The following is a 27,965-nucleotide window of genomic DNA, read 5'->3' on the forward strand; positions in this document are numbered from 1 at the left end:
AATTTCATATATTTGCATATATGTCATTTTAAAGACAGGCTTTGTTTTTCTATAGTAAATATGAAAATGAGGATTTATACCCCAAAACGGATAGCCCTTTTTGTCCTGTTTTCAGAAACATACCCATTGTGGCCCTAATTTTATGTCTGGATGCACAACGGGGCCCAAACCGCGAGGAGCAGCCGGAGGCTTTCAGAACATTTTGCTGGACTTGTATTTCAGGCCCCATTGCCCACTTGTAGAGCCCTTGAACTGCCAAAGTGATAAAGAACCCCCTCAAATGACCCCTTAATTAATTCATCTAGGGGTGTACTGCCCATTTTCACCGCACAGTTTTTGAATGACTAAGAAAGCAGAATAAGAAAAAATACAATTTTCATTAGACTCATATCTTAATTTTTTGGCAATTGTGTCATTTAAAACAAAAAAAAGCTTTTTTTGTACAGCATACATATGAATGAAGACTTGCACACCAAAATGGAAACCCCTGTTTGTCCCATGTTCAGCAATATCCTCACTGAAGCTCCAGTTTGCTTACTGGACACATGGCTAGGTCTGCAGTAGAGGGACAGGGCCGGGCGTAAAAAAAAATGTCCCTCTGTGAGCCTCTGCACCTCCTCAGCAGGTATGGCTGAAGCACCTGGTCAGAGAGGTCTACACCCCCCATTAATATGTTAAACTCTACAATGCAGACAGGCTTTCTTTATTCTGTGGTAGCCCCCCTGTCCCTTACCCCCACTGACTGTCTGTGTGCACGGTGAAGAGCATGTAGACCTCCTTTTTATCGCGCCATTTCACAGCGGGCCACTAGCGAGTGCATACAACTCCCCCCTTTTCACTCGCCTGGACACCAGTGGCTGTGGCAATCCCACTCTGTTCTTCCTTATTGTCCCGCAGGCCCCTGTGTTTGCATCATATAGGGCTTTATATAATGGGATATCGCTGTAATAATTGTCTATGCAGACATGGTACCCTTTGTGCAGGAATGAGGACATTAATTCCCATTAGAGATGAGCGAGCGTACTCGGAAAAGCACTACTCGCTCGAGTAATTTGCTTTATCCGAGTATCGCTGTGCTCGTCCCTGAAGATTCGGGTGCCGCTGTGGCTGACAGTTGAGTCGCAGCGGGGAGCAGGGGAGAGCGGGCGGGAGAGAGGGAGAGAAAGATCTTACCTCCGTTCCTCCCCGCTCTCCCCTGCAGCTCCCCGCTCCGTGCCAGCACCCGAATCTTCAGGGACGAGCACAGCGATACTCGGATAAAGCCAATTACTCGAGCGAGTAGTGCTTTTCCGAGTACGCTCGCTCATCTCTAATTCCCATACACATTTTGCCACTTGTGCCTATTTTCTCTGGGCATTTTGGGGGATTAAGTTGGCGGTCCCTGCCTTCATAAATGGAGAAATCACAGGTGTAGCCAGTAGCGCTCTCGCATACTTGTATAGTTTTACACCATACCTGGCACGTTTAGAGGGGATAAATTGCCGGAAGGAAAGACTGCCTTTGAAACTCATTAGGGACTCGTCAGCAGACAGTTTTTAATCGGGGGTATATAAACTTTTAAAGGACTTAGGGGCCACAGTTTAAGGCGGTCCTGGGCAGGGTCATCTATTAAGGGGGGGGGGGGGGCTTGGGAATTATCTTTGAAATACAAGAAATGCGGCAGACTTTCAAAGCGGGCTCGGGGCATAACTGACGCAAACACCGGGGTGGCATGTACTGCTCCGCCATTCGAATACAAGGCGGACCAGCGGTCCCCAGTCACATCTCCCTGCACTCGACTACCTTTAGCACCGGAGTCCAAGCAGATTTAAAATTTGCCGGGCTCTCTGGCCTTCTGCACATGCATTCCACATCTGCACATTTGCAGAAGCCCGCAGAAGGTCCCGATCAATGCGGGACATCACGGATGTGCTTGTAACATCCTACTAATTGCAAGAAGATTAATGTAAAAGGTCATGTCGCATACGGTAGCTGGGGAGTTGTGTATATCCTGTGATATATGTGCGGCACGGCTACATTGCACAGACTAGTCGATCAATACAAGTTAACCTGAATGAGCAGCGATCTGCCATTATATTTTCAGGAGTAATGGAGGAGGATGGTGGTAAGCGAGACACTTCTGAGATAGACAGAAGGCTTTCCGTCTATAATGGAGGGTGTTGGAGGAAATTACAGGAGGGGATGATGCCGCTAGAAAAAAAAAAAAAAGGCTTCGAAAATACATTTTGGATTTTTAATTTAGATATAGCGGTCCTGAAAGGGTTAAATCAGAGCTGCAACTTTGGTGCATTTTTTAGCATCCTAATCAATTCCTTAATTGCTGTATTCCTCTGGGGATTATTTCCACTATTGCTGTATTTAGGACAAGGTCATTCTTATACGAGGGGGTGCTGATAAGTCTTTGGCTTTGTGTTCTTTTTTTGTTTCTATGGTAACGAATGTTATATCACATGAAAGCCTTATGTGTCTAATATATGTTTTCAAAATTGTGTTTGTAGCTTATGGCAACAGTGATCTAGGCAAGTGGAAAAAACAAAATGGCGGAGTCTAAGGCGATATTCACAGCAAATGAGAGCAGAGGAGAGATAAGATTCTTGTGTCTGCAAGTAAAGTCCGCGAAGGATATTCATGGTGATATGTCGCAGACATTGGGGGATCAATGCCCTTCATATTCTACAGTTAAGAACTGGGTTGGCAAATTTGAAACGGGCCACTCCAGCACCAATGATGAGGAACGTCCTGGACGACCGAGAGGGGTTGTTGTTACGGAGATCGTCGATGCTGCGCACAACCTCATACTGTAGAATCGGCCAATTTCAGCTAAAGGAATAGCCAACATCATGGGGATTTCTGGTGAACGTGTTTGTGTCATCATCCATGAACATTTGAACATGAAGCAGCTATCTGCAAAGTGGGTCCCCAAATGTTTGACAACAGATCAGAAAAGCATGCGAGTGAAAACTTCCCGGTCCATTTGTCAGCATTTCCGGACTGATAAGAACTTCCTGGATCGGCTGGTCACTATGGATGAGACCTGGATTTATTTGTATGACCCTGAAACCAAGGAGCAGTCAAAAGAGTGGAGGCACAGTGGTTCTCCTCGCCCAAAGAAGTTCAGCCACTAAGGTGATGGCATCTGTGTTCTGGGATAAGGAGGGCGTGCTGCTAGTGGACTACCTTCAAAATGGTTCTACCATCAATGCAAGGGATTACATTCAATGCAAGGGATTACATTGAACTTTTGTACCAATTGACGGCAGCTCTGAAGGCCAAAAGGCGCGGCAAGCTGTCCAAAGGAATCTTGTTCCTGCAATACAACGCCTCCGCTCACACACTGCACAAGCGACCATGGCAAAACTGGTGGAGCTAGGCTTCCAGCTGGTTGACCCACCTACCTTATTCACCAGATCTAGCTCCCTCCGACTATCATCTGTTTCCAAACCTGAAGAAGCACCTCAAGGGTACCAAATTTCACACCATTTCTGATGCCATGGTTGCCACGGATGACTGGTTTGAGGCACAACCGAAATCCTTCTTTTTGCAAGGCTTACAGAACTTGGAATACCGATGTAAGAAGTGTGTTGGCATCAGTGGAGAGTATGTGGAAGAAATGTAAAGTTTCATCTTCATATCTCGTTTCTTTCTGGGTAAAGCCAAAGACTTATCAGCGTCCCCTTGTATCTGTATATTTATTGTTTTACACAAGAATCACATCCCATCTTTTGAAGAGAGTGTTGGCTGCCGGGGAAAGGGGGAGCTTCCCCGAAACATGGCCGCTATTGTAGACATGCCTCACTACCTCGGCTTGCTGATCATGAATTAAAGCACTTCATGTTGAAAAGTCTTTGTTAATTTAGCTCATGGCTTTCAAGGCATATACACTAAATAAGCATTGGATTATGGGGTCTGATTTATTACATGTACATATGAGAAGGGAATATGCTTGCAGCATCAGACTAGACAGGGTTAGTTGGTGGTGTTACCATGCATACATCTACAGAGGAGCTGTAGGCACAAAATAGGGGGGGGGGGTTAATCATGACCTCTTGGAAAGTGCCTTCATTTTACACGTACTGGTACAATACAACAAGCTTCTCCTACCCGATCCCAGTCCAGGAGAAATTCCATCCGCTTCTCCAAGAACTCCGCCATGCACATCTCCATCTTGTGACAGGTGTCGGCAATCACTTCTTGGTACACCGCTGGCAGCTTCCTGAACTCCTGCGAAATCTAGAAAAGATAATTAGCTTAGATTACAGTCTGTATGCTGTAGAGAAAAGCAGACTTCTGGGTTATGCGATTCAAGTAGAGGCTGTCCCACAGATACTGAAAGGGTTGAAGAAGACACGGTATGATGGTTTTAGCCACTTATAGCACAATTACACAGGCACTGTATGGCAGTATAATAAGTGTTGTATGGCAGCACTATGTAGGCAATAACAGTATATGACCCCACTATATGCGTACTGTATAGTGATATTAGGCAGGCACAGTACTGCACCATTTTATAATCTCTATATGGTAGTATTATGTAGACACTGTATGACAACCCAATGTAGGCAAAGTATAGCGGTATATGGTACCGTTATATATAGTTACAGAGTAATAGCTTTGAGAGGGGACAGTATTGACCCACTGTATAAATATGGTATGTAACCATTGTATAAGCACTGTACTGTAGATTTAGGCACCATGACCCACCATCATATAGGTATGATATGGTGGTATAATGTATCTGGAAATATAGTTTTGTTGTTGTTGTTGTTAACAGTTTAGTAGTTCAAGACCCTCGGAGACCCTAAAGGCAACCTCCCTCCATGTTTTTGGGTTCTGCACGTCTCCTTTCAGTTGTGCGATATCCATGACAGTATCAGCCATCGTGGTCTTCTGTGGCCTTTCGTGGCCAGGTCTTCTTTTGCCACTCATCTGTCCAAGCATTATAGATTTTTCTTGCGACTCTGCTTGCATTACATGGCCAAAATACGCAAGCCTGAGCCGAGCCATCTTCCCCTCCAGTGATATATAGGGTCTTATACAATTCAGGACTTCTGTTTGTTCCTCTCGCCATCCAGGGTATATGAGCAGCTTTCACCAGCACCACAGCTCAAATGCATCAATTGTCTTTTTATCAGCTTTTTTCACAGTCCAGCTTTCACATCCATACATGGCTATGGGGAAACTGAAGATTTGCACTATCTTGAATTTAGTTGCTATGCAGATATCCCTACTTTTCCAAATTTTGTCCATGTTTAACATACTGCTTCACCACAATGCTATTCTATTCTCTGCCATAGATTTTCCAGCTTTGTTATTTTTTGAACCAAGGAAGATGAAGTGTCATGCATTCTATGGCCTCACTGTCAATTTTGATTTGAATTTGGCAATTTTTTGCAGTGGTCATAAATTTAGTCCTCTTTAAAATTCAGGTAGAGGCCCATTTTTTCACTTTCAGTTTTAATCGTAAGCCTGCAGATAAGGGAGGTGCTATGGTCCTCATGAATACATCAAACTACATGGAAGAAGTAGACAGACAGCTAGTTGACAGACACCAGACTGGATAAAGACCAGACTCAAAAATATACGAGTTAAGAAGGGTCATCAGAAGCCTATCTGGGGGCTCCACAAAACTTTTGGGAAAAAACTAAACAAAAACAAACTCAGAATGGGAAGAAGATTACAACAATTGAGAAATACAACCAGCTACTTGCAGAGCACCACGGACCTACTGAGAAACTGTCAACCATTGGTCCCCTCCCAGATGCCGCCATCCTAACCACCATGGATGTGCAATCAAATACTTCAAAATACCACACGAAGGTGGACGGATGGCCTGCCAGGTGTACCTCGAGTCCCAATGGGGTTGCCTTGGAATTGTTACAACTCACAAGATTCATCGTCACACACAATTATTTCTCCCATGGCAAAGAGATATTCCTGCAACTCACCGGAACAGCCATGGACAATAAAATTGCACTGCAATATGCCAATCTTTTCATGGCAAAACTGGAGAGTGACTTTCTGGCCTCCTGCTCCATCAAACCATTGGCCTACTTGCGCTACATTGATGACATCTTAATCATCTGGACCAACAACTAACAAGAACTAGTAAAATTGCTTAAAGGGGTTGTCTCGCGGCAAACATCAAAATTTTACATTAGCCCATTCCCCCTGTCACCCCCCTGGCAGAAAATAGCATTTTAAAGCGGTTTTTAAACCGCTTGCTACTCACCGATCTGATGAAAGATGAACTTATAAAAGTCTTCTCCCAAGATGGCCGCCGGTCCTTTCCCAGGGATGCACTGCGGTTTTCTTCCATGGTGCACCGCGGGTCTTCTCCCATGGTGCACCATGGGCTCTGTGCGTTCCATTGCCGATTCCAGCCTCCTGATTGGCTGGAATCAGCACACGTGATGGGGCGTAGCTACGTGATGACGCGTAGAAGGGGACGGAGCCAGAACGTCGCTCGTGCCCGGACCGACCAGAAGCAGAAGAACGCACAGCGCAAGCGCGTCTAAAAACGCCAGAAGACATTAGAATTAGACGGAGCCATGGAGACGGGGACGCCAGCAACGGAGCAGGTAAGTGAATAACTTCTGTATGGCTCATATTTAATGCACGATGTATATTACAAAGTGCATTAATATGGCCATACAGAAGTGCTGAACCCCACTTGCTTTCGTGAGATAACCCCTTTAAGAGATTCAATACATTTCACCCTCCCTCCACCATAAATGTGAAATAAAGCTACTCATATACAGAAATTAACTCTTTGGACAACACCATAAAAATTTCAAACAACTCAATACAGCAATGCTTATACCGAAAAGCGATTGATCGGCCTACATACCTCAGATGGGACAGTTCCCATCCTAAACACATCAAAAAGTCCATCATCTACAGCCAGGTTATCAGATACAACCCGATTTGCTCCAAACCAACAGACAGAGAGGAACATTTATACCACCTTAAAAGAACATTTTTAAACCAGGGCTACCATACCACCTCAATTGAGGACCAAATAACCAGAGCCACCAGGATACACAGAAATCGACTACTCCAATACACAGAAGGAAGGAAATAATTGTGTACCTCTAGTAGTGATCTACAATTGGCAGCTAGGAGATACTAAGGAACACTATCATACACTACACACAGATGATCATCTGAAAAACATATTACCGGACCCTCTCCTTCTGTATTACAGGCAACCTCCAAATTTAAGGAACCTTATAATCAGGAGTGCATTGCTCTCTGACACACAAAAAGAAAATTATCCCTGAAATGTAAGGAGCTGTCATGTACGGACCACGGACAGGATACGGATCCCCAACACACAGCAGGACTATAAGATCCTGGGGACATTCACATGTTCCATGTCTGATATTGTGTACCTGGTCCTGTGCAGTAAATGTCCTGTTGGGGCCTTTATGCTGGAGAAACGGGACAAAAACAGAGCCAGGATGAGATCTCATCGCCATACGATTAAAGAAAGGCAGAATTACCTGTGGTGAAGCATTTTTCTAGTCACAGACACAATATATGACAGTTATTATACTTAAAGGCGATTTGAAGTCCCAAAGTCACAGAAAAATTTGGGAATACAGGTTTATAACCATCTTTGATACTATTGAAAATGGAATAAATCTTGGAGGTGGTTTTTTGGCAACAGTGGAGGATATGGGAATCTACAGCAGAGGTAACAGACTGGCCTGATGACCACCTAACATCAATTTAGAGACCATAGAACTTTCACATTCCTTGTCACTGGACTAATTAAGTATTCATTGTTCTACTCATTCCCTTCTGGTATTTATCTAAGTGCTATTAAATCACATCATGTCTGTGCCTTCTCATCATGTCCTGGAATTTGTTATAAGTGCAAATTAATCTTACCATGTTTGGGCCCTCCAATGTGATCATGTGTATATGCATTTATATAAATGTGTCTTTCGCTCCATTATGCCTAAGAAAGAGCCTTGAGTAGGTTAGAAAGCTCACTATATCATGTAATTTTGTTAGCCATTACAAGTTATCATATTTACAAGATTACTTAGTTTCTCTTAATGAGAACAATCACACTTTCTTCTACTGGCTAACACGGTACTAAACTTTTCTTTGTTTTAATAAAACTAGGATATATGGGCTGTTCCTCGCCTCTTCAAACCCTTTCCCTGGTAGCTCTACAACCATTTATTGGTTATTCCAGTGGATTCCCCCTCCCATTGCCTATGTTACTAGTCCCATGTGTGTGCGCATGTACATACACATATTATATAAACCAGCTAGTATGACCTTGTTTAGTAAGAGGGAGGCGGGCCAGAAACTTGGGACAATCAAGAAAGTTATAGTTCATGCACCCTGACTGTATACTTATGGTCTTTAGCCTATTTAGGAGAATATAGAAGAAGATTACAGTGTCCTCCCAGCAGGCAGAGATGGTACTGGCTCTAGCTGTTCATGTGATGCATCATGGGAGAAAAAAAAAAAGCAGGAGACATCATACATCATCTTGATTTGTAGACATGTATCAGACATGAGGCTGCAATATACATAGGAGACATCTAGAGTGACACAGACTATCAGATGAGGGCAGCTGTGATGGAAGAAATGCTTTCACTGGACTGACCCTAAAACAAGTTGCCCAGGATTAGAGAAACATTGCTATTTTCATCCTAAAACAATATAACTGTCTATGGGTTATATATGGTATTGCAGCCCCACCAAAGTGAATGGGGTTGCTCTACAATGGCACTCAACCTGTAGACAGATGGGGCGCCATTTTGAATGAAAGCAGCCTTGGTTTTTCTTATTTTATCCTGCCTTACATGCAGATGAAAGATTGCAAACACTTCCAAGTATCAGGAGTTCTATATGCCGACAAGCCTTTGACCCTGCAGCCCACATCATATTCTGCCTTACCGTTGGGAAGTCCTCCAGGACTTGGCGATGCTTATCCTTGCTCTCTGTAAACCTCCAGTCCGCCTGGTACAAGTACGTGTGGAAGTTGCGTAGCATGGGGATTTTGGTCTCCAGACTGATGGTCATGTCGTCCTCCACAGTATCTACGGCTCGTACCACCAAAAATAAGATACACACAGCATCTCTGCAATATAAGGAATTAGAACTTCTTGGACACTTTTAAGGGGACTCTGGTAAGACTATCCAATAATGTAGCTTGACTTAAGGGGTTTTCTGGGACATTTTAAGTTATTAATATAAGACCGATGGTTGTCCAATGTTAAGAAAATTGTAGATCAATGTATCAGTTCATTGTTTTTCTATTAGATAGTAGACTGGAAAGATATAGCATGATGCTAGTATTAGTGAAGGGGTTAAACAAAACTTTTTCTATACCAGTGAATGGTATGGATAGAGACAGACAGAAGATAAGAGCCACCAGGACATTAATACATCCCAATATGTACCCAATGTAAAATGTAGTAACAGTCATATCATGGTAAGAGGGGTTAATGGCCGGACCCACAGGGAATCCCTCTCTGAACCCATTATAACCGACCCAGAGACAAATAAGTCTGCGAAATGTCAGATTATATTGTCTCGAATATATCTGGTAAATTTGTTGAGATGAGATATTATGACGAAATTAAGTATACCTTCCCAGAGTCCCTCATGGCTATTGTGAATCTCCAACAATTTTCTCCTAGGCTATCAGCTACTACTGTATGTGGATGACATACTGCCAGCAGCAGACAGTGAGGAGAATTGTGGGGGGACACAATCACACTCTTAAGGTTTCTCTATGAGCAAAGGCCATAAAGTAAACAGGAAGAAAACTCCAATACTGTCAGCAAACAGTTAAATATTTGGGGTATAATCTGTCAGATGAAGGTAGGCATTTAGACGACAATTAGCAGGCAAGCAATTATGGAGGTCCCAAAACCACAAACAAATGATGTCCTTTTTGGGAATGATTAATATCTGCAGAGCCTGGATCCCAAATTATGCATCTCTGACAGCGCCTCTGACCAGACTGATCTATGATGAACCTCTGGCTGCAGCTGACAGGATCCAGTGGGATGCGCCCTCTGAGGAAGCCTTTGTCAGGTTAAAACAGACTCTGGTGGGCACATCAGTCTCGGGGGCTGCCAAACTACAACAAGCCCTTTGTGCTAACTGTTGACTGAAGGGAAGGATATATGACCTCTGTGTTAACTCAGGAACACGATGGGAAACAGACCGCTGGCATACTATTCTTGCAGACTAGATCCAGTGGCCGAGCGCTCCCACCCTGCGTACAAGCGGTAGTAGTGGCAGCTGAAGCAGTCAAATCTTCTGCCACTATAGTACTGTCCCCCCCACTCAAACTGAAAATAACGCACGCAGTTGATTATACTCGTATCTTTGTCCTTCCAGACATCCCTCCTACATGACACTACTGCTCCCACAGCCACACCTGACAATTAGAGATGTACTACACTCAATCCATCTACCTTGCTGCCTATTTCTTCAGACGGTACTGCATACAACTGTCTAGGAGAGATGGAACAAAAGGTGTTACCCAGACCAGATCTGCAGGATGTATCTCTTGTAGATGCTGAATACACACTCTTTGTAGAGGGGTCGTCCAGGAAGAACTTTGATGGCACCAATGCCACCGCATGCTGTGGTTACACTAGAAGATATCATAATAGCTGGGTCCTTGCCAGTGGAAAGAAAAATCAAAGACAAAAAAATTCAGAAGGCAACTAGAAGAGCAAGAGACACCGATCACAAACTAAAATGTTTTTATACAAATGCACAGAGCATGGGAAACAAACAAGGAGAATTGGAGCTCCTAACACAGGAAGAGGCATCACGGAAACTTGGTGGAATGATACACAGGATTGGAGCACAAGGTTTAAAGGATACAACTTATTTATAAGAAACAGACCAAAAAAAGGGAGGAGATATTGCATTGTATGTTAGGAAAACATTCATCTCCACAGAGATTCAAGCTTCAGAGCATGGTAGTTCTGTAGAAACTGTTTGGGTAAGAATACAAGGAGAGAACAGCAGAAAAGACACCATTGTAGGCATTTACTATAGGCCACCTGGACAAGCAGAAGATATGGATGAACTCTTTCTACATCAGATGGCCAAGCTCTCCAAAAAGCATAACATAGTAATTATGGGAGATTTTAACTATCCAGACATTTGTTGGGAATCTCTCTCAGGTAAAAGTAATGGATCCAACAAATTCTTATCCGCTCTTGCTGACAACTTTATTTTCCAAAAGGTCCAAGAGAAAACAAGGGGATCTGCTATCTTGCACCTAATTCTTACCAACAGGGAGGAAATGGTTGAGGAAGTAAGGGTGGCTGGGACCTTAGGAGGCAGTGATCATGTTATCCTTGAATTTTAGATAAAAAGGGGAGGAAAACCTGAGAAAACTCAGACCTCAAGGTTGGATTTCAGAAAGGCAGATTTCAATAGACTCAGAAAGAGGGTAGGAAGAATCCAATGGCTGGATGTTCTTAAGGACAGAAATGTCCAATAAGGTTAGATTCTCAATCCCTAAAAGAAGTTAGAATGGCAAGCATTTAAAGAAACCAGGATGGATGAACACAGAACTTGCACACATGTTAAAAACAAAGAAAAAGGTTTATCAAATGGAAAGAGGAGGGAATATCTAAAGAAGAATATAAAGAAGAGCCTTGTGTGGCGCGGAGTGTAAGCTCTCGCCTACAACCTGAAGGTTGCAAGTTCAATCCCTGCGTGATTCAGGTAGCCGTCTCAAGGTTGACCCATCCTTCCGCGCTGCTCTGGGATAAGCCAGGCAAGATATCTCCATTTCCAAGAACAGTTTATTGTGATGCAGTGCAAGACATTTCGTTGCTAAACAAGCACATCAAAACTTTAAAATCAACCTCTTATATAGTAATAGTTATTACACTTGTGGCGCTCGTCTTCGGTATCACTTCCGGGTACATCAGACTGGGTCACGTGACTGTGCACATGATCTTGCATAACACATCATGCGACTTACCCAGTCACGTGACCACGCCGTGCGTCACGGATACATGAAAAGACTATCCTGCCCCCTAATTCTAGTATTCAAATATGCATATATAAAATATTTTTTTTAAAGTAGTAACATTACATATATTATTTAATGTTATAAAAATCTCATCCTAAAAATTTGATCCAGTGTTACCAGAGAGATGGTAAAGGAACATTTAGCTAACTTAAATGAATTCAAGTCTCAAGGTCCAGATGAATAACATCCTAGGATACTAAAGGAAGCAGCAAAGGTAATTCCTGAACCACTTGCCATAATCTTTGAAAATTCCAGGAGAACAGGAGAATTTCTAGAAGATAGGGACAACATTTGCCCTTTTCCATTCTTCAAAAAAGGGAAAAAGGTGGATCTAGGAAACTACAGGCCTGTGAGCCTGACTTCTGTACTGGGAAAGATCTTTGAACAAATTATTAAAAAAAAAAATAGTATGTATGCAAGTACTTGGATGAAAGTGGAGTAATTAACCAGAGCCAGCATAGGTTTGTAACAAACAAGTCCTTCCAGACTAATCTAATTTCCTTCTACGATAGTATCACTGACTGGATTGATCAGGGAATGATATAGTAATTCTTTTCAGAGTATTGGGGAGTCTGGGGTACGCTATTGAAGACAGCCCTGAAATTAATATTAATAATCACTTATCCATGCAATTTATTGTTGAATGGACAGTACTATCATAGTACAAAATGATAGTGCACAATTATTTCTATAGCAATATGAATCCTGGTTTGCACATGCGCAGTTTGAGTAGAGCGTCTGGTCTCGCGCTACTTTGAGTCCGGAATCGTGACGTAATAGCTCGCAGTGTTCCTCTGCTTCACGCCAGACTGGTGAGAGCTCGCGCATGCACGTTGAAGACTCCTGGATGCCGATATGCCCATGCAGGAGTCCGATTATGCAAAGTATGGGGAAAACTGAAGTGGTTGCGGATCCTGCACCTGCGATGGCAGTTCACATTATGATATTCAGCTGTAAGTGGGAGTGGTTTTATGTATCTGTGTAGGGTGATTGGTGGTGGTAATGTATTTATTATGTGTATATGGCATTTGTTGGTTACTTGAAAAAGGCCCCTTGCATGGGTTGAAACGTTGTGCTATTTGTCCACTATGGAGTAAATAAAGAGGCACCATGTGGATGCGATTTTACTGAAGACACTCGTGATGCTGCTCACTTTTGCTAATTTACACTACATGGACTAAGCAGGATCACTGGAGCCTGGTATTCTGGTGAAGCTCTGCATCCTAATTTCAGTTACCTCCCACTACTGTGGTATTTTTGTAATGCTGCTATGACTTTTTCTGTTTTGGACAGCCCTGAAATTGTCAGAGGTCATCATCATATTTACCCCCTACACAATGGGATGATGCTGGTAGAGCTCTTAAAGGGGTTGTCTCACGAAAGCAAGTGGGGTTAAGTACTTCTGTATGGCCATATTAATGCACTTTGTAATATACATCGTGCATTAAATATGAGCCATACAGAAGTTATTCACTTACCTTCCCTGCGCTGGCGTCCCCGTCTCCATGGCTCCGTCTAATTTCGGTGTCTTCTTGCTTTTTTAGACGCGCTTGCGCAGATGGATCTTCTCCCTTCGGCTCGGCTCGGCATCAGCGGCATTTTGGCTCCGCCTCCTTGTACGTGTCATCGCGTAGCTCCGCCCCCGTCACATGTGCCGATTCTAGCCAATCAGAGGCTGGAATCGGCACATGTGACGTGGCGGAGCTACACGATGACGCATGCAAGGGGGCGGGGCCAAAATGCCACTGATATCGAGCCGAAGGGAGAAGATCCATCTGCGCAAGCGCGTCTAAAAAAGCAAGAAGACACCGAAATTAGACGGAGCCATGGAGACAGGGACGCTAGCAACGGAGCAGGTAAGTGAATAACTTCTGTATGGCTCATATTTAATGCACGATGTGTATTACAAAGTGCATTAATATGGCCATACAGAAGTACTTAACCCCACTTGCTTTCGCGAGACAACCCCTTTAATTTAACTTTTATAGAAGGAGTGACAAGTACCATACTAATAGACATGTCAGATGAGGGACTTGTTGGCATTGCGCACAAAGGAGTAAGGCGTGGCTAGATGCTTACCTGGCTTGATAGTACTCTTAGTCAGGTCACATCCCTGGGGGCCATTTTAGTGCCAGTCATGGCCTGTGGTTGTTTTAATACCTGCTGTAATACCTTTGGCCGCCACCCAAGCGCCATCTTGGCTTGTCACATCCCATAGATGTACCTTTTACCTAGCATTCCAATGCTTGCACTTGTAGTACACAACACCAGTGATTAGTGCCTTCTCTGAATGGCGTAGTAATAGTCAGAGCCCTCCATCCTTTGTCCTCTGTGTGTTGATGATAGATTGTCTTCCTTAAGTGTATGCTATAAGATAGGGTCAGTATGATACTGTGGGATATTTAGTCGCAGCAGAGGAATATGTATGGTCTCCATCAGATAAGTGACAGGTAGTGAGGGGACAGGTTGCTATGGGTGATGGTAGTACTGACAAGGATCAGGGATAGTAGGCAGCAGGACAGAAGGGATGATTACATGATGCAGATAGTCCTGGGATAAGACAGTGAAGGAATAAAAATTTACAGTAGTATTAAATGAAGTTGACAGACAATGGCTTGAGTGTTGGCTCTGTCTGCTGGGGTTAGCTCACAAATGGTTAAATCATCTTTTACATTTGAATGCTTGATTCTCGCAAACACCTGATAAAGCTGATACCTGATAAAATAGTATTATATGGACCGCAGAGTCCTATAGTGTATCCTTGGGATCCATGAGCGCGGGGAACTTTTTTTGTCTCATTGAAAACAGAAATTCCAGAGGGAAGGGGATTGTTTAGGTTGGAGTGTCAAGCGACTCTGCAGATGATTGGAGTAGTAGTAATTGTGTGAATTTTTATGCTATGCAGTAAACATTATGTGTAGAGAATTATTTGGCTATTAAGAATTATATGAGATAGAAAGACTTGTCTGCACGGATGGATGAAAGTTAATGACAAGTGTTTAAGCTGTGATGAATATAAAATGTTTGATTAAGCTTTTCAACTCTATCTACACCTCACAGATAAGTGATCCATGGTATACATTGAGTTTGCAGTTTTCACCTGTGGGTGGGGACCAAATACCTGCTGTTCTGTCCGATCCGGGGATTATACTTGCTTCTCACTACCTGGCAATGGGACCAAGGCAGACTATGGGAAACTGCCTAAGAGATACTGTGCAGAGAGGTTAACCATAAAGGGCACGTTGCTTTCTGGAATATGGCCTGACTAACAAAGAGCATGTACAGACGTGTAGTGGCTGTATAGTCACAGGCGGCTAAAACAGGTGTCGGGTACGCTAATCATGCCCGAGCACCTCATGACCTCAGAGGACAATAGCGAAGGTCATGTCCAGAGAACTAGGAACGCCTCTCCCAATGTTTACATTGATAAAATCGGGGTCCCAAGGGGTGTAATGGACGAGTATATGGCAAGAAATCAGACGGCTGCAGGGGGTTTGAGTCTCTTCTTGCATGGTGGGTAACGGTTGATAAAAATGTAGACTGGATTAATTACATATACTATAACCAACAGAGATCTGTTAATGATACAATAGATGCAATTAAGGGCCTAGCAGAGCAACTAGGACCTACCTCACTTATTGGATGGCAAAATAGAATGGCTCTTGATTAAAGATGAGCGAGCATGCTTGGCCGAGCATCAACATACTCGCTGGTGCTCGTTACTCGCTCGAGCACCACGTGGTGCTCGAGAAACTGTAAGGTCCGATCCCCGCATGTTTAGCGCCATTTTTTAGCCACTAAACATGCAAGGAAGGCATTACCACTTCCTGCTGAGATGTGCCAACCCTCTGCACGTCTACAGCAGTGAGTGGCTGGCCAGATCAGGTGACCGCTGAGTACTTAAACTGTTGCAGCCCCCGGCTCGCCTCAGACGCATGCTGGAAAAGTTTAGGGATAGAGCTGCTGAGGGGAAAGTGTTAGTGTAGGGATTAAGTTGCGCTTAGGCAGGGATCCTGACTACAAGAACCCAACAGTCCTTTTTAGGACTACTCCTCTCACTGTGTGCATTAGCATTTTGGCTGTCTGGGACCAGTAGACCATTTATTTTTCAGGCATCCTGACTGTATTCTGCCCACTGTTAGAGGTTTTATGCAGTGTACTGCCAGGGGTGTACACAGAGTACATATGAATTTACAAAACGATCATTTTTTATTTTTAGTTTTTTGGGCGCTCAAAGTGTACTTTATATACCCATGTGTTGGTGCTGTATTGGAGCGTACGGTATCTACCAGTCTCCGGGCGGTGATTTAGGCCCAGGTCTCAGCGGTATATAGTGGGTTAATATTTTCTGGCCCTGCTCAAAGCCTCTCAAATCTACAAGTCTCTGTGAGCGGTAAATTACCACTAGGTCTCAGTGCTATACAGTGGTTTAATTTTTTTCTAGCACTGCAGAGAGACTGTCATATCTACCAGTTTCTGTGTGCAGTGAATTAGCCCTAGTTCTCAGCGCTATACAGTGCAGCTCAGAGCCTCTCAAATCTACAAGTCTCTGGGGGCGGTGAATTAGGCCTATATCTCAGCGCTTTACACTGGTTCAATTTTTTTCTGGCCCTGCTCAAAGCCTCTCAAATCTACAAGTTTGTCAGCGGTGAATTAGGCCTAGTTCTCAGCGCTATACACTGAGTTAATTTTTTGTGGCCCTGCGCAGAGTCTCTAAAATCTACCAGTCTCTGCGTGCGGTAAATTAGCCCTAGTTCTCAGTGCTATACACTGGTTAAATTTTTTATGGCCTTGCTCACAGTTTCTCAAATCTACCGGTCTCTGTGGGCAGTGATTCAGGCCTAGATCTCAGCGCTTTACACTGGTTAAATTTTTTCTGACACTGTATAGAGCCTCTCATATCTAGGCCACAGTCTCTGTGGGCGGTGAATTACCACTAGGTATCAGCGCTATACAGTGGGTTAATATTTTCTTGAGAGGCATTGAGCAGGGCCGATCTACAAGTCTCTATGGGAGGTGAATTACCACTAGGTCTGCTTATCTACACTCCCCAGCTTCATGTCACATTTTGCAGGTCCGTGTGGTAGACTATTATTAAAAGCACAACAGTGCAATCAGGTGATGACGTGGATAGCGGATAACGCCTGCACTACTTTATCTAACACCCAGTCTTCCACGCAGTCCTCTAACGCCACCCAAGGGACTGCACCTCCGAATCCTCAGTCTGCTCCTCTTTCCTCCCAGCCTGGTCCTTCCAGGAAAAGGAAAGATTATGGATGATCAGGCATACACCCAAGAACTCTTCTCAGGTCCCTGCCCTGAGTCTGAAAAAACAGTTCCACAGCCACGTGAGGAGTTTGTCTTGACCGATGCCGAAAATGTGGAAATTTCACAGACTCAGGGTGATGAGGGTGGGGACTTTGAATTACTGTCTCAAGAGCTATTTGTAGATGATGAGAATGAGACACAGTTGTCGATCAGTGAGGTGGTTGTTAGGGCAGTAAGTCTGAGGGAGAAGCAGACTGAGGAGTCAGAGGAAGAGCTGGTGGACGACGAGGTGACTGATTCCACCTGGCTTGCAAAGCCTACTGAAGACAGGGCTTCAGAGGGGGAGGCAAGACTAGCAGCAGAACTGGTTGGAAGAGGCAGTGTGGTGGCCAGGGAGGAGAAGCAGGACCAGAGCAAATAATCCACCAACTGTTTCCCACAGCAACCCCTCACGGCAAGCCTCCGTGCAGATGGCTAGGTGTTCGAAGGTCTGAAAGTTTTTTAACCCCTTAGTGACCAAGCCTGTTTGCGCCTTAATGACCAGGCCAAATTTTGCAAATCTGACACGTGTCACTTTAGCATGGAAAAAGACCAGAAAGGTTTTGCATATCCAAGCGATTCTGACATTGTTTTTTCGCCACATATTGTACTTCATTTAGGTGGAAAAAAAAGACCGATAGAATTTGTGTTTATTTATTAAAAGCGCCAAAATTGGGAAAATTTTGAAAAAAATCGTCATTTTTTCACATTTCCAACTGCAATATCTCAAATATGTGCAAACATAATATAGAAATTTTTGCTAAGATTTATATTTCCATCCATGTACTTTATTTTGGGCGCACATTGGAAAAACTTTCGTTTTTTTTTTAACCATTTAGGAGACGTACAAATGTAACATTACTTTTCAGCATTTTGAGGAACACTTTGTTTTCCTACACCAATCCAAGATTGGAAAGGCTCATAGGAGTCAAAATGATAGATACCCCCACAAGTGACCCCATTTTAAAAACCACACCCTCTAATGTATTCACTGAGGGGTGTCATGAGTATTTTAACCCCACAGTTTTTTTTCAGGAGTCAATGCAATTTAGAAGAGAAAAACAAAAATTTCATATGTTTGCAAATATGTCATTTTAAAGACAGGACTTTTTTCTATAGTACACATGAAAATGAGGATTTGCACCCCAGAATGGATACCCCTGTTTGTCCCGGAAATCACAGTGGTATTGCAAATCTATATAATCATAGGACTGCCCTTCACAGATATAGATAAAATTAAAATGAATAACTTTTATTAATGACTTATTTAAAATTAGGGCCACATAAATCATATAACAAACACTAACAGACATGGACTGACAACATGGATCATACTGTGTGACTCAGTGACCAGATGGAGTGAGGGTCTCAATTCCCCTCGAGTATCCAGTCGGGTTAACCCCTATTGACAAAATTAGGGGACTGGGTCACTGGTTAATAGCGAGATGTCACAATAAGAAGTAGGTCATAGAGATCTTAGGTTTCAGGTCAAACGTATCTGTTAATACTTCATAGTTGGAAACCCCTCGACCATGATTATCGCTAAATAAGGATTATATGGTTAGTCAGAGGTATATGTTACACCATACTAAATAAATCGTCACTCATGGTACGTATATTTCAACGTTCATGTTGGAGGAATTATTCCCCACAGTGAATAATCACTTAGATATTCATGTAAGTGTTCCAACGTTAGTAACCGAGTAGTCAAGTACACACTCCAGCATTCATTAGCAGGTAGGTGGCTACTGGGGTGTTTTTCGGTGTTTCAACACTTTTTAACGTATTAGCTCAGAGTTGTGTATTGATATCACACAGTGAGTGACTGCTCAAGTGTTTAGTGTACATATTTCGAATAGTCACTCAGTGATCACTCAAGTGTTCCTCAGTTGAGAGTAGCGGGATAATCGCTTCAGAGGTAAGTGATCACTTCAGTGGCTCTTCGTTCAGATGTTAGCTCTATTGCGAAGTTAATTTCCTTTAGGGATAGGGTATTGGCTCAACGCGTTTCTCCGTCCCTGTTTGGGGCGGTTCTTCAGGAGCAGGGCCGAGAATCGCCCTTAAATCTGTGTAATAATCCCTATGAATCCTATTATAGTAAATAAGACCCTTGTTGGTAGTCCTAAATTCTATTAGAAGGAAATAAGACAAAGTTCTCCTCCTATTGCTTCCCCCGTCTCGGTTCAGAGACTTAGTGTGAAAGGTCACTTTGCTAGATAAAATAGCAGACGGACCGATGGTAGCCTATAGGTATATGGCTAGCAGCTTTACTAATTGCACTGAGACCAATTAGCATATATAAGTCTCACGGCAAGTAGGAGAAAATTAGATATCTCAGCTCCCCATTCTCAGAAGGAATCTCCAGAGACAATTCCTTCAAAGGCGCAATATGCGTCGTGCCCCAAAAATAAAGAGCTAGACGAATAGACCCGTGTGTCCAAGTCTATAGGTCCTGGATCAATACCCTATTACAGCCTTAAGCCTGTAAATGGTAGTCAAATAGGGTTGGATCAATCATCCAAGGCGCCCAAAAATGGGTAAGTAGTGCTGCCCCAGATGCCGAACAGGGCTGCGCAGCCCTACAGGTAAGGGGAGGTAAGTTGCGGGAGGAAGAGAGGAGAAGAGGTATAGTGCCTGCGGCTCTAATTTTGTCAATAGGGGTTAACCCGACTGGATACTCGAGGGGAATTGAGACCCTCACTCCATCTGGTCACTGAGTCACACAGTATGATCCATGTTGTCAGTCCATGTCTGTTAGTGTTTGTTATATGATTTATGTGGCCCTAATTTTAAATAAGTCATTAATAAAAGTTATTCATTTTAATTTTATCTATATCTGTGAAGGGCGGCCCTGTTTGTCCCGTGCTCAGAAACATACCCATTGTGGCCCTAATCTTACGTTTGGATGCACAATGGGGCCCAAAATGAAAGGAGCAACCGGTGGCTTTCGGAACAGAAATTTTGCTTGAAGGAGATTTAGGCCCCATTGCCCACTTGTAGAGCCATTGAGTGACCAAAACAATGGAGAACCCCCACAAGTGACCCTATTTTGAAAAGTAGACCCCCCTAACGAATTTATCTAGGGGTATGATGACTTTTTTGACTTCACAGTTTTTAAATGAATCTAAGCCAAGCTGAAGGAAAAAATTATGATTTTCATTTTTTTGGCAATTGTGTCAATTTTAAAACTCTTTTTTTTGGAAAGTGTACATAGGAATGAAGACGTTCACCCCAAAATGGATACCCCCGTTTGTCCCATGTTCAGAAACATACCCATTGTTGCCCTAATCTACTTAAAGGAAACATAGCTAGGCCTATAATGGAAGGAGCACCCGTTGGATTTCAGGGTACAACGGAATAAATTCCAGTCCCCATTGCCCACATGTAGAGCCATTGAGCGTCCAAAACGATAGAGACCCCCCACAAATGACCCCATTTTAAAAACTAGACCCCTTAACAAATTCATCTAGGGGTGTACTGCATATTTTGACCCCAAAGTATTTGAATGAATCTAAGCAAAGCAAAAGGAAAAAATTACGATTTTCATTTGTTTGGCAATTTTGTCAATTGAAAAACAGGTTTTTTTGTACAGTGTACATAGGCATGAAGACTTTCACCCCAAAATGGATACCCCTGTTTGTCCCGTGTTCAGAAGCATACCCATTGTGGCCCTAATCTACTTACAGGACACATGGCTAGGCCCATAATGGAGGGAATGCCCGCTGGATTTCAGGGCAGAACTGAATAAATTCCAGGCCCCATTGCCCACTTATACGGAAAAAAATTTGACTTCCTAAAAATAATCCTCCCCCCCGCCATCCCCATTTTTTGGCATTCCCTAAATATTAGATAAAGGTAATAATATAAACTGCGTTTTATGTCCAAAGACAGGGGTAATTATGGAGGCTGGTTGGGTTGGGCACATGGGGCAAGAAAACCGGGTATCCCCCCCCTCCTCTCATGTATTTTGAGGGGGTATTTCGTAACCTCAGCGGCGGGGATGGGGTGTAGAAAGTGGCGCTGTGAGGCTTTGTAATCTTGCTGCGGTGCATCGGTCTCACAGAGAAGGCGCTCAACAAGCTGCTCCTGGAACTGCAGGAAGACGAACGTTCCCGGGGCTTCTTTTAAATTACGGATTACTGGTAGCGGTCTGAATAACGCCGGGCTCACGTAGCCGTAGGCGGAATCCGCTTGCCGAGGCCCGCAGCGGATTCCAGCTGTGAGCCTGGCTGTGACCCTGCGTACGGTTGCGTAATGTACTGCGCATAACTGCCTACTCACACAGGCGGTTTTTTGTTTGCATTTCCCGCGCCGTCGCTTAGAGATGACCCAGGTACCCGCAGCCCGTACACAATGTGTTTGCATATGGGGTGCGAGTATATCCGCGGTCATAGAGCACAAAGGGCTCTAGGTCGCAGATATTCGTGGTAAAATATAGCATGCTGTGTTCTGTTTCTGCGAGTGGATTACGTAATTCCGACCCGCTAATTGGGGGGAATTGTGTAATCCAATGCATGCGATTGATCCGTGGATTACCGCTGATCAAGCGCATGCAGAACCCGTAATTCCTCTCCGGTCATGTGTGACCGGCCTAATGTTAGATCGCTACTTTATCACGTGACCGGGGACCGCTCAATGAGGCCCCCGGTCACTGCTCCAAGCACTCAGCGACCGTTGGTCGCTGGGAGCAAGGAACTTTAAAATTTCCTGGGCTTCCCGGCTCCTGCGAATGTGTCCGGCATTTTGCCGGCGGGCGCATGCGCAGCAGCCGGAAGGGTCCATGGAGGATAATCGCATCTGGATTCAAATGCGGAAGCCTCTGAGAAGATGTTTCATCTCCCCCAACCGATCGCATCGGTGAGGGGAAATGAAACTGCCACTTTTTAAAGAACTTTTACGTGATCGCCATTATGCATTGGATAACGGCGATCACGTGACCAGTAACCGCATACCGTGGCTCCCCGTGACATCTCCAGGCTCTTGGCTACCTTTGGTAGCCAGCAGCAGGGAGATTTTATATTTCTTGGGCAATATTTCACTTTTGCGCATGCGTCCGCCATCATGCTGACGGGCGCATGCGCAGAAGCTGGAGTAAGGTCCACGGATCAACATCCCATCAGGGAACAAATCCGGGACCTTGGGTATGTAATTTCATCCCCCCTTACGGATACGATCCGTAAGGGAAAATGAAACTTTAACTTTTTAAACTTTTTTTTTTTTTTTTACTTTTTAACTTTATATGATCACCATTATCTGATGGATAACGGTGATCATATGACTGGAAACCACACACAGCGGTCCCCAGTCAGATTTTGAATTTGCCGGGCTCGCCGGCTTCTGCGCATGCGCGCCGCATCGGCACATCGCAGAAGCCAGCGGGGGGGGGGGGGGGGGGGGTCCCGACACCAGCCGGAGGACATCGGTGGACCTGAGGTGAGTATTTTCACCTCCCCTCATGGATCCGATCCATGAGGGGAGGTGAAACTTTTCTTTTTTTACACTTTTTTTCACTTTTCCGCGATCGTCGTTATACAGGAGCTGGGAGCCAGGAGATTTTAAGTCTCCCGCGCCGCCGGGCCTTCGCAGAAGGACGGCTACGGCGCCTGGAGCATCGGGACAGCGGGGAGTCGTGCGGCGGACCTCGGTGAGTAATTTCAGCTGCTCTGATGGATCTGATCCATCGGAGCAGCTGAATCCTTAACTTTTATTGCATTTTTATTTACTTTTTTGCGATCGGCGCTATGCATTGCATAGCGCCGATTGCAATGCCGGGCGGGGGTCCGAACAGCCCGGGATGACAGCTCCATGCTGTCAGCTACCTGCGGACACCGACAGCATGGAGCTGTCACGTCCACAGCCCGAGGGGCATTATTCTCTGCAGGACACATGTTTTTACGTCCTCAGAGAATAAAGCCCACTTCGGGAGGACGTAAAAAGGCTATGGCCCGGTCATTAAGGGGTTAATTGAAAGCGCGGACGACCGACGAACAGTGGTGTGCAACCTGTGCTGCACTAAGATCAGCTGGGAAGCCACCACTACCAGCCTGACCACCACCAGCATGCGAAGGCATATGATGGCCAAGCACCCCACAAGGTGGAACAAAGGCCATTCACCGCCTGCGGGTCACACCACTGCCTCTTCCCCAGTGTCACAACCAGGCACAGAGATGCAATTCCCCTCCCAGGTCGCAGGCACAAGCGCCTCACGGCCTGCATCCACACCTCCATGGTCCTCCACTGCCTCAACCAATGTGTCCCAGCGCAGCGTCCAGCTGTCGCTAACCCAATCGTTGGAACAAAAGCAGAAATACGCGGCCACCCACCAGCACACACAATCTTTAAACGTGCATATCGCAAAACCACTCAGCCTGGAGATGCTGCCATACAGGATAGTAGAAACGGAGGCTTTCCGCAGCCTGATGGCGTCAGCGATCCCTCGGTACTCGGTCCCCAGTCGCCACTATTTTTCCCGGTACGCTGTCACCTCCCTGTATGCCTGTGGTGGCTACTTGGGCCACACCTCATACTAAAACCAAAGATTGGTTTGAAACAGGTGTTGTTGTATTGTGGAGATGTGTAGAAGTACTGGCACCCACGTCCCTTTTATGCCCACGTTTTTGGCTCCTGACAATTTTGTGACGGAGGTGGCATGGGATTGGAATTACTATCGTATGTTAATTTATTAGCAATTCTCATCAGCATTTAGGGCTATCGCCCACAATTTCAAAGAGGGTCGCTGCCAGGCCCTGCCAATCCTCTGCAGTGTGTGTCGCCGGTTCCTCCTCATCCAAGACACACTTATAAATAGACATGAGGGTGGTGTGGCTATCAAGCGAGCGTGTGGCATGAGGGCAGCTGAATGCTGCGCAAGGAAAAATGTAAGTACGCTGTGGACGCAGGCTCGTGCGGTTGATTGGACAGCAATGCCAGCATGTAACACAGGAGAAGAGGCAGTGGTGTCACGTGCAGGTGGCGATTGGCCTTCGTTGCACCTACTGTGGTGCTTAGCTAAGATGTGGCAGTGCGTGTGCCTTGCTGATTACAGTCTATCCCAAGGAAATTGTTAGGGGGTGACCGCCAGGTTCTTGCCCACAATTTGTCTTAATAGTGCGACCTGGGAGCCTCAGATGCAGCCATGCATGCTGCCCCTGCCATTCCCCATCCGTTTCTGTGGTGTTTCCATGACTTTCTGCTGTTTTCAGGTGATTCACACAACATCCCCTATGCAGAGCATCGGTCACCTTGAAAAATGCTCGAGTCTCCCATTGACTTCAATGGGGTTCGTTACTCAAAAACGAGCTCTCGAGCATTACGAAAAGTTCGACTCAAGCAACGAGCACCTGAGCATTTTGGTGCTCGCTCATCTCTACTTTTGATATGTTGCTAGCAGAAAAAAGAGGAGTTTGTAAAATAATCGGAGGATATTGTTGTACTTCCATTCCTAATAACAGTGCACCAGATGATACCTGAGCACTGGAAGGGTTAATATATCACCATAGACATTAATTTTTGATAAGAAGAAGAAAGCATCAATTGGATGTTAAATCAAGGCCAAGATTCTCTTAGGGGGAAAGCCTAATTTTGAATACAATTGGAATGACATTGATAAATTGAGATATATATATATATATATATATATATATATATATATATATATATATATATATCAACTAGCTGATATACGTGGCTTCGCTCGAGTTAATTTGGTACTGGTGTTTTATCTGGTGTTCACACGGAAAATCTTATGAAGTCGTGGTTACTTTAGAGATACCGGAAAAACATATGTTCACCATTTTGCATAGTTCTCTGCGTTACCCAGGAAAGACCACGGGGAGGTAACCATGCGACGTTTCCCTTATATAAAATGACATCAGGAAGTGAGAGAATTAAATTCCATACGTAAAATTTGGACGCTAATTCTTTTGCACTTAGAATTGAATAATCGAGTTGGGACCCATTAACTTTTCCTATTTATGACATTTAATGCTTATGGCAAATTTCATGTTTCTATAACATTGGGAAGTGAGAGATTTAGATTATGTACGTCAAATTTCGACGCTAATTCTTTTGCACTTAGAATTCAATAATCAAGTTGGGACCCATTAACTTTTCCTATTTATGACATAATCAATGCTCATGCAAATTTCACGTTTCTATGACACCGGAAAGTGAGAAAATTACATTCCGTACGTAAAATTTGGACGCTAATTCTTTTGCGCATAGAATTGAATAATCAAGTTGGGACCTATTAACTTTTCCTATTCATGACATATTTAATGCGCGTGCCAACTTTTAAGTTTCTATGACATTGGGAAGTGAGAGATTTGACGACAATTCTTTTGCGCTAGAATTGAATAATCGAGTTGGGACCCAATTACTTTTCCTATTTTGGAGATAATCTATGCTTGTGCCAAAATTCATGTTTCTACGACATCAGGAAGTTGGAGAACTTTTGGCGAGTCAGTCAGTGAGTAAGTCAGTGAGTGAGTCAGTGAGTGAGTCAGTGAGGGCTTTTGTCTTTATATATATAGATGTAATACTTTTATATGAAATAATTATGCACTTAGTCTTGAAGTGTGAACCCAGACCTTCTGGTAATAAAGTTGCAGAGCTAGGGAAGCCAGGAGTCTGTGGTAGAGCTATTTTATATATGTATTTGAGACCTAGTCTGACTAAGATACTGTGTTGATGTATTGATCTAAAGTGGGGAATGTTAAGAAAGTTTTAGATCAATGAATCAGTTCATTGGTTTTCTATTAGATAGTAGACTAGAAAGATATCGCATGATGCTAGTATTAGTGAAGGGGTTAAATGAAACTCTTTCTATACCAGTGAATGGTACGGATAGAGACAGACAGAAGATAAGAGTCTCCCAGACCTCCCCCCTCTCTTGCATTCCTATTCACTAAATTCATAATGGTTTCATTGTAGGTTATAGTTACACCTTAAAAAGGTGTAACTTGTGTTAAACATTGTAGTTGTACCCCATCATGCATTATTATTAATCTTGGAGGTATGTACTTTTCTTGTGATGTCATTTATGGTATATAAACCACATACACCTTAGAATAAATTAGAAATCATTTGCTACCGCAACAAGGCTGGTGTGATTTGTATTTCTCCTGGGCTCAGACTTCTACACGAGATCTGGGATTGTCTTCCCCTTGGTAAACACATAAATTCTTCTTACATCCAACTCCAAGCACCCTAGCCAATCAACTGTTTGACAGCACCATGATGCTTGGGCATGCATTGCAGCCTCTTCCCCAGCCTGTCATGTCTTGTTCATCGGTCACCTGGCCATTCTACAATTTAGACCCTTCAAGTGAACAGGTATGGCCGCATCTCAATGTACGACACAGATGCCAGCCTAGCTGTTTCCTCAATTGAGCTCTATATGAGCCTTCATGCTACACCAGTCACAACCTGAAGAGTCCATTGTGACCAAACTGACATTTATGTTACAATATCTATGGTTGTGCAAGTTTTGTGCAAACTATGTTTATGAGCAGATCAATAAAAATGTCACCTTAGTGTTACTGTTTTATTGTGGAGAGCACCACAACAGTGTAGGAAGTCTTAGTTATGGTGCTCTCGTGGTGGGGTTGTTTCAAGAACCTAGTGGGGGCAGTGTGTGGGTATCATGAGGGCCCCCTATTTCCTTGCCCTACCTTTCACCTCGCACCTAAAAATAAAATCTATCCGAGCAGTCAACACTTCCCACATATGCCTTCCCTTGCTCTCTGCTTACTTCTAAGCACATAACCACTGCAGCCAATCATTTGCTTCAAAATGATATGGAGTCCAGTGATAGGCTACAGTGGTCACCAACTTAGATTGGCATGTGACTGCTGAACGCAGACCAGATGAGTGATGATCAGAGCACCACAGGTAATTTTTTTAAATTTTTTTTTATATCTTTAAATATGAACAACCACTCACACGTTATTGATGGCAACCGTTATAAGACTGTAAATCAGAATAAAACCCCTTAACTGCATCAGAAGCCTGGCATAGGTCTTCCTGACAAGTGATATTTTTTAAAATGGTACCATATAATGTACTAAAAACCTTAAAAAAATTTCTCTACAGGAGTAAATAGGAAAAAAAACAAAAAAAAACCAAACCACATGCAATTTCACCATTTTTGCAGGGCTTTTTTACCGTATACCCACTGCAGCAAACAACAAAACACTTTATTCTGTAGGTAAGTACGATAACAAACAAGTTTTGTTTTTTTTATCTAGTCCGTCATGTCTGACTCTTGGATACTCTGTAGACCAATCCTCTCCATGCCCCTCTATGGCTGCTTTCAATTGCTTGATGTCCATTCCCATATTCTTGTTAATGGTGTCCAGCCAACGTGTCTGGTCTTCCCAGTTTTCCCTTTACCACTGGCCATTCCATATAGCATCTTTTTCCAGCTAATTCGCCCTCATTGGGTTTCCAAAGTAAGTCAGTCCCATGATCTTGCCTTACAGGGCATCTCTGGGTTGATACTGTCCAGGACAGCTTTATTTGTGACCCCAGCTATCCAGGGGATTCATAGAAATTTTCTTCAACACCACAACTCCAGAGCGTCAACTTTTTGTCTGCTATCCTCAATGTCCACGTCTTACAG

General features: G+C 43.9%; 1 protein-coding gene across 2 annotated transcripts in view; it reads right to left on the reverse strand.

The window, feature by feature from the left end:
* The window catches only part of LOC136620297 (squalene synthase-like), a 71,997-nt gene that overhangs the window by 15,614 nt on the left and 28,418 nt on the right, over positions 1-27,965 (reverse strand). Inside the window, exons 3-5 of one of the 2 annotated variants that reach the window (XM_066594998.1) lie at positions 8,920-9,103; positions 7,392-7,430; positions 4,102-4,230 (exon numbers count right to left, since the gene is read on the reverse strand). In XM_066594998.1, coding sequence (XP_066451095.1) covers positions 4,102-4,230; positions 7,392-7,430; positions 8,920-9,103 — 352 coding nt within the window. The remainder of the gene's footprint in view (positions 1-4,101; positions 4,231-7,391; positions 7,431-8,919; positions 9,104-27,965) is intronic. The other variant, XM_066595004.1, reaches the window with a different exon arrangement.

Source organism: Eleutherodactylus coqui, chromosome 1 (genome assembly GCF_035609145.1).
Source record: "Eleutherodactylus coqui strain aEleCoq1 chromosome 1, aEleCoq1.hap1, whole genome shotgun sequence".
Lineage (NCBI taxonomy): Eukaryota > Metazoa > Chordata > Amphibia > Anura > Eleutherodactylidae > Eleutherodactylus > Eleutherodactylus coqui.